The sequence below is a fragment of the Sus scrofa genome, chromosome 13 (assembly GCF_000003025.6).
Source record: "Sus scrofa isolate TJ Tabasco breed Duroc chromosome 13, Sscrofa11.1, whole genome shotgun sequence".
Taxonomy (NCBI): Eukaryota; Metazoa; Chordata; class Mammalia; order Artiodactyla; family Suidae; genus Sus; species Sus scrofa.
In genome coordinates this window covers 37,385,459-37,399,497 of record NC_010455.5, presented here as the reverse complement: position 1 = coordinate 37,399,497, position 14,039 = coordinate 37,385,459, and the positions used below count along the sequence as shown (strand labels likewise).

The 14,039-nt window shown below is 41.4% G+C and overlaps 1 protein-coding gene across 17 annotated transcripts in view; it reads left to right on the top strand.

The window, feature by feature from the left end:
• ERC2 (ELKS/RAB6-interacting/CAST family member 2) overlaps window positions 1-10,985 on the top strand; it is a 979,000-nt gene extending 968,015 nt beyond the window's left edge. For all 17 annotated transcript variants that reach the window (XR_002337959.1, XR_002337957.1, XR_002337956.1 and 14 more), the window contains one exon: window positions 8,029-10,985. Coding sequence is in view for 8 of the 17 variants with exons in the window: in XM_021070727.1 (XP_020926386.1) it covers window positions 8,029-8,169 (141 nt within the window). In the remaining 9 variants the exon portion in view is untranslated. The remainder of the gene's footprint in view (window positions 1-8,028) is intronic.

The following is a 14,039-nucleotide window of genomic DNA, read 5'->3' as shown; positions in this document are numbered from 1 at the left end:
ATTCCCAAAGCATGATTTGAACCTATGTGTTTCACTGATTTGAAAGGTTAGAAATTATATGCCAAACTGTTGGTTATTTTAACTAGTTCAGAAAAGAAAGACTAACATGAGTTTTGACAACAAACAAAACCAGTTTTTGTTCTATCAGTTATGTTTAAAAGATTCCAATTTCAAACTAAACACAATGTGTGGTTATTCTGTCAGCGATTTATACAGCCACCAGGGCGCCACAGCTACACACTGCATACATCATTGTATTTTTAAAATGTACTTAATGAACTTTTTTTTCTTTTCTAGTAACTACTTCATTGCCTTAAATGAATGCATTCCAATAGAATTTGTAACAAATGACCACTTTGTGTTTGCATTAATGCCAAACACGTTTAACAAATTTTTAACAAGGAACCCTGGCAAAATGCCAAACTCCTAGAGGGACACTGAAGGAATGCTATAAATTTAAACTAGATTTTACCTTTTCACTTAGCTCAGCAAGTGTCTTAGGTGTCTTGCTATCTCAAGATTGTGGTATTTCTATTTTATGTCAGATAAATTATACCTTTTCATTATATTTATTACTAAGTTTGTACCTATTTCCACAGGACTTTTCAATCTATGCAGCAGGGTCTGAAATAATATGATGGCAGCTTAAAAGTAGAGCTTTATTTCTGCAAAATTGTTCATATCTTTAATGGGTTGGTAGGTGCATATATATCTATATATATATCTTACCAAATATCTTATAGTATGTAATTATCTTACATATTTTACAAATACTTTTCTTACATAGTCAACTAGTTAAATATAAAAATAATTGATTAGACCAATGGTTCTCAAATTGGGGCAATTTTGCCCTCTAACCTGGAGGAATTTGGCAGTATTTGGAGACATTTTTTATTGTCATGAGTGGGAGAGAGAGTGATGCTACTGGCTTCTAGTGGACAGTGGCCAGGCATCTGCTGAACATCCTATAATGCATAGAACAATACCCACAACAAAGAATTACCAGCCCCAATGTCTAGAGTGCCAAAATATAGAAATGTTTAAGAGTTAGAGGGACAAAGGCCTTTAACTTACAAGCAATCTCTCAAGTTAAAGAAGGTATTATTTTAAGATAAAATTGCACCTTAAAGCACATTTCTACTAAATCAGTGTTTTTTAAAATTACATATAGTACCTAACGCTGATGTTGAGTGGCAGATTTCTGAGTTTTTCCTCCTGCTGCCATCTGACCCTTGAGAAGAAGAGAGGAAAGAGGGTCCATGGTAGCCAGGCCTAAAGTGTCAGATGAGGTGGTCCAAGGGATGGCAGGTGTGGCCCAAGTATTGGGCATGCGCAAGCTGGCCGACACAAGCCAGAGCTGCTCTGGAGAAGGTCACCTAGGGCAGTGGGATGGTTTTAGGTATTTCATGGGCAAGCACTTTCATTTTAATAGCTATTTGGTTATTTTAAGGTCTTAATCCTGACTCCACTCTGGTATTAAGTCTTTCTTCAAAAGGACATTTGTTTTTATTTATTTATTTATTTATTTATGTCTTTTTGCCATTTCTTGGGCCGCTCCCGCGGCATATGGAGGTTCCCAGGCTAGGGGTCGAATCAGAGCTGTAGCCACCGGCCTACGCCAGAGCCACAGCAACGCAGGATCCAAGCCGCGTCTGCAACCTACACCACAGCTCACGGCAACGCTGGATCCTTAACCCACTGAGCAAGCCAGGGATCGAACCCGCAACCTCATGGTTCCTAGTTGGATTCGTTAACCACTGAGCCACGACGGGAACTCCACATTTGTTTTTAGAAGAGATTTTTAAAGAAAAATAGTAATTCGATGTGGCAGGAGTTATGGAAAGATTACAAAAATTGGGACAGCAGAATGCATAAGACAGAGGTTTAGGAAGTCCTGGCTATGGTAAAGAGAATGGGCTCTGGAGCTGAGATGATGTGGTTTCAGATCAGGCCCCAGGAAGATGAGAATTTGATCAAAAGCATTCATTCCCCTTAAACTTCAGTTTCCTCAGCTGCTAAGGGACTATCAACCAGGTCGGTATCATGGTGCTGTCAAGCTTGTTGACAATAATTCACTCAAAGGCACAGAGGCTCACTGGTGCAGACAGCATGCACCAAGTGTTAGCTACAAATAATTCTGACCACAATAATAACGGCAAAAATAAATTCTAAGGAGGCGCAGTGGAGTATGTTGCCATCTTGCTGTACACATCTGAATCCTTCATGTAAAACCTTGTGGGTGAGTTGAACTCCAGGGCCCAGAAACTGAAGATGAAGGTGAAACCCAAAGACTCTCAGGGCCCCCCTCCTACCCAGCAGGTCTACCAACCCAACAGCAGTTTGCAATTCTGAGCTGAGGCCTTGCTGGGCCCACCCCCAGCCCCAGCCCTTGGGCTCTGAAGTGTTACATTTTATTGCCCTGTGGAGCTGTAGGAGGCCACTCTCAAGGTAACATGTTGCTCTCCACTCATATTTTTGAATTATGGCTTCAAGGTGGTTGCTCCTATCAAGAAAATTAAATGATTTAACATAATTTGTTGCCACTTTGATCACAACAATAATAAATAAATCTTCATGAGGAAAATGAGAAACCCATTCCACCCCATTTTAAAAGATGTTAAGTAATAACACAGATGTAGTTATAGATTTTTTTTTCTTTTTTCTTTTTTTTTCATTTCTGAAGAGAAATGACTCTATTGGGTTTTCCTGTGAGCAGAGTCGCTGAGTGGAGTTTTTCTATAGGATGCCCGCTGCCCCCAGAATGAACAGCTCTTCTCTCCAGACTGTTGTTAATGATCCTATCAGGGGTACACTTTTATGTGGGCACCATGTGCAATGTCAGGGGCATCCCAAGCTGCTGTGAATGGGTGTCTGTTTTTTTTACTTGGGGGCACAGTGCACACATTTGGAAAGCACATGGAGCGTAATGGACATTAACCCAGATGTCAAAAATAGCCTGCGTTTTACTACTGTTATTAAACAGTTTCCCCTTTAACCCCTCCATGTTTACCAAAGACCCCTTTCTCCCAGCCTGTTTCTGCAAATCACTACTGAAGGGCAGGAGAAGAAAGCCATAATCCGGCAGGTGTCTTTATCCCAAAGAAAAACAGTCTGAAGGAATATTTGTGAGACACCACACGTTTATAGCCTGCTCTCCTGGGGGCACTTGTCCTGGGACAGAATCTTACTGCTGCTGCCTTGAGCTTGCCTGCACCCTCGCCCCTCCCCACACACGCACCCCCAACCCCTGCACACCAGCTGCAGGATTCCCTTCCAGAAAACCAACTCAAGAGCATTGATCCCATGTAGTACTGATTTTCTTTCACAATGGAAATAGCTTTTTATTATGCTATGATACTAGCTAAACATTCTCTGGTTTAAAAAACCCAGAGTGCAACCAGAAAAAAAAAAAAAAAAAAGAATTCTAAAGAAGAAAATTTTAAAACAGCACCCTGAGATAATTATTAACCATATTCTGGCCTATGCCCTTGCAAGTGTTTATGTTTGTGTGTTGATACAAAAATGAGATTGAACTGTGCATATGGAGTTCTAGTCTGCTTTTTTTCACTGAAAAATAGGGCATCTTCCCATATTAAAAAAACAGATCAAAATTGTCATTTAGTTTATAAACCTTAAGCATGCCCATCACAGTTCCCTGTTCCTTCCAGGTACAAATTTTTAAAATCTTCATTCTCCTATTTATGTTTCTATTTGTTGTTTGTCTTACACTTGAAAATACTGGCTCTATGTGGGCATAGATTTTATCTGTCATTGTTTGTTTGTCATTTTTACTCTTACATCCTTGGCACCAGGCACGCTGCCTGGCACAAAAAGGAGATATATTAGTTTTCTATTGCTGTATAACAAATTACCATCAACTTAGTGGCTTAAAACAATACCCATTTATCTCACAGTTCTGTAGGTTAGAAGACCAGTCAGGCTTCACTGGGTTCTCTCTGTAGTTTTATAAGGCCAAAGTCAAGGAGTAAGTCAGGCTGGATTTAACCTGAAGGTTCTGGGAAAGCACCCACCTCTGAGCTCATTCAGGTTGTGGCAGAATTTCATTCCTTGTGGTTGTAGGACTGAGGTTCTTGTTTCTTTGCTGGCTATAAGCTGTGGGATATTCTTGGATTCTACAGGATGCTCTCAGGTCCTTGCCCTGTGGCTCTCTCCATCTCTGCGTTGCAAATCCCTCTCATGTGTCCAGTTTCCCTGACTTTCTCTTTTACTACCAGCAAGAGAAATGTCCTTGCTATTAAAGGACTTTCATCATCAAATTAGATCCACTCATCAAGCTCTTGATTGATTTAAAGTCACCTGATTAGTAACCTTAATTATATCTATAAAATAATATAATCATGCTATGAGATGACTCACAGTCCCAGTGTGAGGGATTACAGCAGAAAATACTTGTGGTGGGAGGGACTTTTCTACCTATTCTAGGTGCCCTCTAATATCTATGGAAAGGGTAAGTGAATCCACTTGTTCCATGAACTGTGCATGGCACAGAGAATGCTAAGTGAGCAAGACTAGTCTGACCCCTACCCTTACGGAGTTTGTAGCCTAGACCAGTGTTGTTCAATAGAAATATATTGCAAGCCACATCTGTAGTTTTGAGTTTTCTACTAATTACATAAGAAACAGGTGAAATTAATTCTAATAATAGATTTAATTTTATGCATTATATCCAAAATATTTTAACATGAAATCAGTAGGGGAAAAAAACCCTAAATTCTTGCTAAATATTTAAAATCTGATGCACATTTTATACTTACAGCACACCTCAAGTTGGACTAGCCATTTTTCAAGTGCTAAGTAGCCACATGTATCCAGTGGCTACCATATTGGACAGTAAAAGTCTAGACCAGTCATGGAAATGGGAGTGCAGTATGTGTAAGACTTCCTGTGCCACAGCCCACTCTCAGGAAGGTCAGGAAGGACCTCCAAGGAAGAGACATCTAAACTAAGACTGAAGAATAAGTAGGAATCTGTCCAGTCAAGGGTTAGTGTGAATGCATGTCAGACCGAAAGAGAAGTCTGTGGACATGAGGAGGAAAGAAAGCCTCAGAACTGCAGAAGCAGGTTCAACAGAGGGGGAACAGGAAGCAAGAAGCTGGAGAGAGAAAGGCCAGAATGGCCAGGAGTCTGTCCTCCCTCCTGATAGTGGTGGGCTTATAAACGAAGGTCGTACACAGGGAAGGCGAGATGGAGTGGATGTTGTAGAAATAGCACTGTTGGCAGCACCACTGAGAATGCAGGGAGGGTCACTGTACAAGAGGATGCATGGGGCTAGGTTGGAGCTGCTATGACCATCCAGGTGAGGGACCACCGGTCAGAGGTTACCTCATAGTGAGTGGCTGCCCACATTGCCTCCTTGCTGGAAGCCAGAGGTCCTTTTTAAATTTTTTAAAAAATATATACTTATTTGCCCCTCAATAAGAGATCATTTGCATTTCCAACTGCTGGTGGTGTCATCTGAGGTTCTTTCTCCCAAATCCACTTAGGCCTCGTGGTGAATGGATTTGTCTGAGTGAAGGAGTGGCAACACTTTCAGAGTTCCCTTTTCCAGCAGAAACCTTACCCCAAAGTAGTGCACTGAAGTCTCACGGCACTGTATTCTGCCTTGTGACCTGTTACCCGGCTGGAAATCTTTCTCTCAACTGAATAAATGATTGTTCTTTGCTACTTTATCTTGGAAAAACATCAAGGACATTGGACATTCGCTGTAATTATTTTTCACTCATTTCCCCATCTATAAAATATGACCTGTGCATTTTAGTACTACTTTGGGTTTCTCTTTACCTTTTAATCATGTGGCCTTTTAATATATTGGTCAGCCCCTTAAAAGGATGATTAAGAAATGCTTAATGCACAAAAGAATTAGAGCTATGCACAGCTCGTGAAGCAGAAAGCGTGCTCTGACTTACAATTTTCATACAAAGTTTGCAGAGATTTTATGTGCCAGAATGAGTAATATGATCTGCTCTAGGAACTCCCTAGCTTTCTGGCTCTGCAAAAGTCATTTTTTTGCCCCGATTCAGGTTTCTTAACCAGAAGGGTTACACCAAACTCCTCGGAGTATGAATTAGCAGAGTTCATCCAAGCCACATATTTCATTTGCACTGTTTAACGAGAGCTCAAAATAACCACCTACCTGTGCAGACATTGGTTCTTTGGTTGGCTCATTAGTCAGTGTGACTTGAGAAACGCTGTGTATCAACCACCAAATCAGACAGCTCAGGCTATATAGAAAAGTGGCTCACACATATCTGTGTGTGTGTGTGTGTGTGTGTGTGTGTGTGTGTGTGTGTGTGTGTTTGATCTTTCCCCTCCCCACCATATCCCCCAGATAGCTAGCTGCAGTATTGCCATGTGCCCCGGAAACTCCCACAGTATTCAAAGGCCATATGTGAGTGATAATGATGCAGGCATGCAGAGGGAGCATCAGTAGGGAAGAAAGTCATCACTTGAAGCCTCAGTGTGGGATAGTCCTCTCTTCTTACCCGTCTTACTGTTTCTTCCCAGGCTGCAGTTGTATTCTACCGCCAGGGACCCTTACGGGGACAGTGAGAAAACTTGGGATGCTTCTGGATACCTCTCCCCCAGGGCATGAAATATGCAAATGAATGACTGTTGTATTTGTGTTTAAAGCTACACATCCATACACATGTCCTGGGATGTGGGGATGACAGCCAACTTTGTTTCATTGTGTTCTAAAGAGATATCAATATTCTTTTTTAAATTAGGCTTTTATTGTGGTAAAATGTACATTAAAGTTTACCATTTTAGAAGTTCCCATCATGGCGCAGCAGAAACGAACCTGACTGGGAACCATGAGGCTGTGGGTTCAATCCCTGGCCTCACTCAGTGGGTTAAGGATCCAGCGTTGCCGTGAATAGTGGTGTAGGTTGCAGACACGGCTCAGATGTAATGTTGCTGTGGCTGTGGTGTAGGCTGGTGGCTACAGCTCTGATTAGACCCCTAGTCTGGGAACTTCCATATGCTGTGACTATGGCCCTAAAAAGACAAAAAGACAAAAATAAATAAATAAATAAAAATAAATTTACCATTTTAACCAATTTAAGTATAGAGTTCAGTGGCATTAAACACATACGTGGCATTATAAACCAACACTACTGGCCATTTCCAGAATCAATTTATTAGCCCAAATAGAAATTCTTCATTCCTTTCTCCCCTCAAGCCCCTGTAATCTCTGGTTTATTTTCTGCATCTTTGAATTTGTCTATTCTAGATATTTCATGTATTTGGAATCAATCCTTTGGTGACTGGCTTATTTCACTTAGCATGATGTCTTCAAGGTTCATCCATGTGGTAGCATGAGTCAGAACTTCATTTCTTCTTAGGGCTGAATAATATGCCATTGTGTATATACCACCTTTTGTTTATACATTCATCTGTTGATGGACACTTGGAAATTGTTTCTACCTTTTGGTTACTGTAAAAACGCTGCTGGGAGCATTTGTGTACAAGTCGTCTGTTTGAGTTCCTATTTTCCAGTCTTCTGGGTATAGGCCTAGGAATGAAATTTCCAGTATTCTTTTAAATTGCTGCTCTTAAGTGGTTTGTAAGTGACTGTTAAGTTTTCTGGTATCTTGACCATCTTTAACTCTCTAATGTCTGTAAAGTCATTTTAAAATAGTTTAAGACCCGTACCCATTGCAGGAAACTGTGGAAAGACACGTAATCTGATCACATAGAAATAATCACTGGAACATTTTGGCTTACTTCCTTTCAATTGCTTTTTGCATGTCAAGAGACATCTATACCTGTATGGGAAGTATTTTGAAGTATTTTGAAAGAAACCTCTTCTCAGGTGTGTTTGCAATTTATTTTAGCATTCCGCAGTGCATCCTCCACATCACCGCCCTCCCCAGTCCCAGTCAACCCTGATCAAAGAGAGCGGTGGACGGGGGTGTGCAGGGATGTGGGAGGGAGTGTCTGCCAGGATTATCTCCCATGTCACTGCCAGTTACTCTCCCTGCTAAATTCTGTGCTTTCTTGTTGCAGCTATCAGAAGGGCTGACTAAAGGGGAAATGCAGCTCTGCAGCAATATTCTGATAATCTATTGCAGTGCAGCTCACATCACTGTCCATCACCACCTGGAACGCTCATCAGGACTGAAGAGGAGTTTTCACTTTCATTATTGAGCACAATTCTGTTCGACCTGATATTTCTTTCATCATCTCACGTTGTTTCTCTTGGATTCAGACATGTTGGAAAAGAGAATGTGGAGGAGGAGAAAAAATGGCAGAGCCTCCATTTGGGGGGGGGGACTTGGGCATTTAAAATGTGTTCATCTCTTCTGAGTGTTATTATCTGATAACATTTTACTTATGTTATGTTACTTACGCATCACCCGATAAATTTGAACTCCATGGGATTTTAACTTGGATTCACTTTCTGTTGGACAACTAGCTCCACCTTCCACTTTTCTGCTGGTTGAGTCTAAGTGGTCATCCCTAATGCATTAGATTATCAAAAAGTGTAAATTCTATGAGTGAGTGGTGTTGGCAGTGTTTGTATACCAAGATGCATGGAATGTCTGACAAAGAAACCAAAACACCAAAAATGGTGAGCCTTTACCCTCCTCTATTTCTTTAATCCGCTGTTTGAAGAACCATATTTTGATGGCGGAACCAGTAGTTACCTCTGGGCCAGGTTGGAAATGAAATCAATTTTTTAAACCACTAATACTTGCCAAGAAATCGCCTTATGAGAACATGGTGTGTGTCTCTGACAATGCATGGCACATCAAAATTGATCATCATAGTTTTCTCTACCCTGATTTTGTACTGGGGAGTGGCCAAAGCCTGAGGCACCCGCATATTTCTCTTCCATGTGTTTCATGCATCCCCTGTGGCTGGGATGTGACCGAGCCTCAGACTCTCACCACTCCCGTACATGCAGGTCTCCATGAAGAGGCTGGGACACATTCACATTCAAGATCCAAATGCTGTGCATACAGTGCAAGCTTAGATCTTCTGTAAACGGAGGGTCATTTCTCATTTTTTTTAAATGTCTCCACCATGGATTCCAAAACATTTTCAGCATCAGACATGAAAACATTGATGAATGAGGAATAATCACAAAAGCTGTGTATCTGTATATAGCTCTACACAACATGTTTGTGATACGGAGTCATTATTTAAAGCACATGCCAGGGAAAGAGACCGAATTTTGAGGTCTTTTACATACAGTGACATGGTACTAAGGAGAATTAAACTCCTCCTGCTTCCTCTGAAGATTACAAAAAATTAAAAGTTGTTATAACTTCATAAAACTCATGACCAAGTCTGGTAAACATGTGCAACTCTTGTGTTGATTTGTCAATGGAAGAAACCCTTCCACGTATACAAGTGGGGGATGAAAATCTTTCATTTTTAAAGGACAAACAGTGAATTTAAGCATGAGTGGCCTTAATAAATATAGTTGTATCTCTTTGCTGCTGTGGAAAGGATTCTAAGCAGATAATTCCTAAAGTCTTGCTTTGAATTTAGTCATTATTATTACTTTTTAAAATGTTGGTGCAATTAACTCTGGACCTCTTCTGTGAGCCATAGAGATATTTAAAAGTCACACACCTTATTTATCTATCGGGGAAAATGAAACTGTGTCTGGGTTGCACTGTTCATCCTTGGTGCATTAGGAGTAACATACTCGAGCAAGTTTCTTGCTGCTGGCTTTGTCCTTGTCGTCAGTAAGTATCGCAAACTGTGTAAAGCTTTCGTGTCGCATAAGCAATCTAAATACATTCATGTTTAAAAAGTTTGTCCTTTAACTATCGAAGGCATCTAGGTCTTGATTCGAGAAATGAGCAGAGTTCTCCCCAAGCGTATTTAACACATTTTGACATAATGTCACACTGAAAACCCAGGCCACCAACTCGTCCCCATGAACAGTTTGGATGTCCTCAATAGGCAGCCTCACTGCCTCCTACAGCCAGATCTTGATCTGAACTCTGCCACTGAATACTTGAAGTAGGAAGTAGAAAATCCACTAGGGAATATAGGGGTCCTAGAAACAGAAAAAGCAATCAACCATGTATAGTTAGCTATTTCCAGGTATGTGCCAATTTTGTCACAGCTATTTTTTCAAGAGATCATTTTGCCCCACTTTCATTGGTTTAAGGTATTACCAGTATTACCGTTATGGGGGCATATCATTTAGTCCCTTAAAAATTAAATTCTATCTAACATAGCATCTTTTCATTATAGTTCACGTAATATTCTCTAATGTTGTGGGGTTACCAAAAAAAATCCCTTTTCACATATTAAAAGTAATTTCTGTGTTTACAACAAACACTGTGATGTTGGAAAGACATTTCCTTTTCTCAAACGTTAGTGGGTTTCCCCCTTAATCTTAACCAAGTTGAAAAAGGAAAAGTTGAGGCTAACATTTAGACATTGGTCTTCTTGCCTTGTGCAAAAGCAGGCGTGTACTTTATACCCCATTTTATTTCAATGTACAGTCTCAATTTTGTATTTAATGATTTTTGTGTATCCAGTATGCACGTTAACAGCGTGTCAACTTTCATTTGAAAGTGGGTTTCCATTTACTTTTTAAACAGTGTTCATGACGAGACCTCAAATGTGTTGACATAAGCTCTATCTGAGATGTTTTTTGTGTCGAGTGGCGTTTGAATGCTGCCAGGGGTCAGTGTATCTAATTCCCAGAGACCCTCGTTTGATAGTGCTTCTTGTAATATTTCTCCAAGTGAGTGGCATGTGGGTTGTGATATTGACCATGTGATTATGGACTTTGATATGAAAACAATAAATAAAACTAAGGAACCCTCAGAAACTACCAGTGGGCATGTAGTAGCCAGTCATTGTAACCTCATGTCTAGTAGAAGTACAACGTGCAAGGTATGTACAGTTCATGAATTTGTTATCACGTGTATGAGAAGTAATTTGTGCTGATCGCCTTATTTATATTCATCAAATAAACTTTGTTTCTTTCTGAAGTGAGTTTATTCCATCTCAAATAAATGTTCCAATTGTGATGGTTTCTAATCCTGTTTGGGTCATGATCCCCATTTGAAGAACTTCCGGATTCAAAGGCAAAAGAAAGCAAAAGGGAAATTATGGACTCTCTTTACTGGAAGAGCCAAGGTGTGAATTTCTGGATTTAGAGGCTCAGACTGTGTTAAGAAATTAAGTCATTGGTGGCATCTCCCATCCTCCTTCCTCCCCATTTCCCTTTCCTTTTTACTTCTCTCTCTCTCAGTTCCTCCCTCTTTCTCAGTCTCTATCCTCCCTCCCTTCCTCCTTCCCACCTTTTCATCCTTCCATTTTTTTCCCTCTCCCTCCTTCCCTCCCTCTTCTGCCCCTTTGTTTCTTCTGCACTTTCCAGGAGGTTGACATCACTCCCTCTAGGTTCTCTCCATTTGGTGGCAAAGACGACTCCCATCAGCTCTGAGTATTCTTGGATTTCAGAGGAGAGATGTCACTCTCCCAGCATCCATAACAGCCCTCTAGACAAACTCTTTTTTTTTTTTTTTTTTTTTTTAGGGCCACACCTACAGCATATGGAGGCTCCCAGGCTAGAGGTCGAAGTGAAGCTGTAGCTGCCAGCCTACACCACAGCCACAGCAACACAGGATTCGAGCCGCATCTGCGACCTACACCACAGCTCACAACAACACCAGATCCTTAACCCAATAAGCGAGGCCAGGGATTGAACCTGTGTCTTCATGGATGCTAGTCAGATTCGTTAAACACTGAGCTACAACAGGAACTCCCTAGGGAAACTCTTACTGGTCCTTTTTGGATCACACACCTTTTTCAAGGGAATTAGGAGGGCGAGGCTTGCAATTGAACATTACTGGATGTGCAAGGTGCAGTTTCCAAAGTTAAAAATGGAGGTCTAGAGGAGAAAGACAGAAACCTGAGTGGGCTGAAACAATAGTCTTGCCATCACTTGGGTATTCACACAAAATCATCCAGAAAAATACACAGAATAAAAAAATGTCGGTACAAGGGCTCACTAGCCTTTGCAGCTCCGCTGTGGATTGCAGTGGAGAACCAACTCCTGGTTTCTTTAAAGTTTGAATTTCTGTTGTGGCTCAGAGGGTTCAGAACCTGGCTAGTACCCATGAAGATGCAGGTTTGATCCTGGCCTTGCTCAGTGGGTTAAGGATCTGGCATTGCCACAAGGTGTGGCATAGGTTGCAGATGCAGTTCTGATTCGACTCCTATCCCAGGAACCTCCATGGTCTGCAAGTGTGGCCATAAAAAGAAAAAAAAAAGTTTGAATTATATTCCAGGAAACAAATGATCAATTCTTGCTATTTTTGCAGTTAAACAGTAATTGCTTATTAGTACTAGACAGTATGTTAGATGTCATGTAATCCAATATCTGTATTTTACAGGTGGGGAGACTGAGACCCAGTCAGAAGTAACTGACTGAAGCTTATGTGGTAAGTTCACTGTAATCCAAGGTTGTCCCTAGAGCTCCTGAAATGGGAATATGTGTCTCTGAAGACTCTAAGAGAGGGGGAACAGGACAGAATCTCCTCCCAATTGGCCAATGACGACACAGGGAAAATATCATTTGGCATCCGTACTGTATGGACTCGAAGGCATCGGGTGTGAAATTCTCTCATAGTCAGGAACATTTGGGGACAACCTGCAAGGTCATTTGCCCTTTTCATTATGTTGTCTTTTTATGGAAAAAGGACTTTTGTTGCACAAGAATTTCTTGCTGAAGTAGCCGGCTTGTCTTCAAGCCTACTTATATGAGCCCAGCTGGCCAGATGGAGCCTCTGCTTCTTTACCCACCATCCAGTACTTTTGGTAGGAAGAGTTCCAGCTCACAGGCTACATCACTTAACTAAATGTCCACCCACTCCTTTAGTTCCACTGAAGCATATAGACCTCACTTTGGTACACCTGAGGTTTGACCTCAAAAAGTCTGCCTTGACTGCTGTTAGTATCTGTGAATTGCTGTTATGAAAGATTGGAGAGACCGTCTAATTTTGGGGATCACTACTCCCTAGTAGTAATTATGGTAACAATAAGTAAATGCAGGTAACATAATTGAACATTATGGACCATTTCATTACCATGGCACCAAGGGCTCCTGTGTACCCACTCCTTTATTTCTGACTACAGTTGCATGACCGAAGGTCCCAAGTCCCAAGCCACATTTCACAGTGAGGGGAAGGGGTAGGGGGGCCCACAGAGATGATCAGAAACAGTGCGTATATTTGTATAGAGTGTTTGTTTGGTGCCAGCATTGTGCTACATGCAGTGCTTACCTGAACTCATTTATCCTGACAGCAATCCTATGAGGTGGGTCTTATCCTCTTGTATTATGGTATTATTATCACCCTCGTTTTACAGACAAGGGAAACGAGGCCCAGAGAGCTTACATACCTCACTCATGGTGCCCTGGGTGGTACATGGTGGAGCCAGGCTTCGCACCCAGTGTTCAGCAAGCCCCCTGCTTCGGGGATGCAGAAGGCCTCAGATCAGATGGGTGGGACACATGGGGTCAGGATTCAGATCCTACTCATTCCCACCCAGCAGTGCTTCCATGTGGCTAGTGTTGGTCTCCACTGTGACTCTGCAGCTAACAGGGGCTTGAAGGAATTGGTTGCTTCAACAATGTCACTATGACCCATAGGAGAGAACATCAATGGGGCCCAATGGAAATTAAGCCACACATGAAAGGAGGACCCAGACAAAGCTTAGTGTATTAGATTTAAACCTACTACCCATGGGCCGCTCTTGTTTTTTCTAAGCCCTGGTGTCTGGACATCAGCATCTGCTCTCCTAGGCATCCTTAGGTTTATAAGGTGGAGCATCTGGTAACAGGAGACTGGACAGGTATCCTCAGGTGGGAGAGGGCCTCGAGCACCAGGCTAGGAGGTGTAGACCTAACCGTGTTGGCCACTGGTTCCCAATTCCAGTAATTTGCATGCCACGTGCCAGATTTTTACTCTGTCTAAAGACTATATATATATATATATATATATATATATATATATATATATAGTCTGTCGTGTACTTTTCTA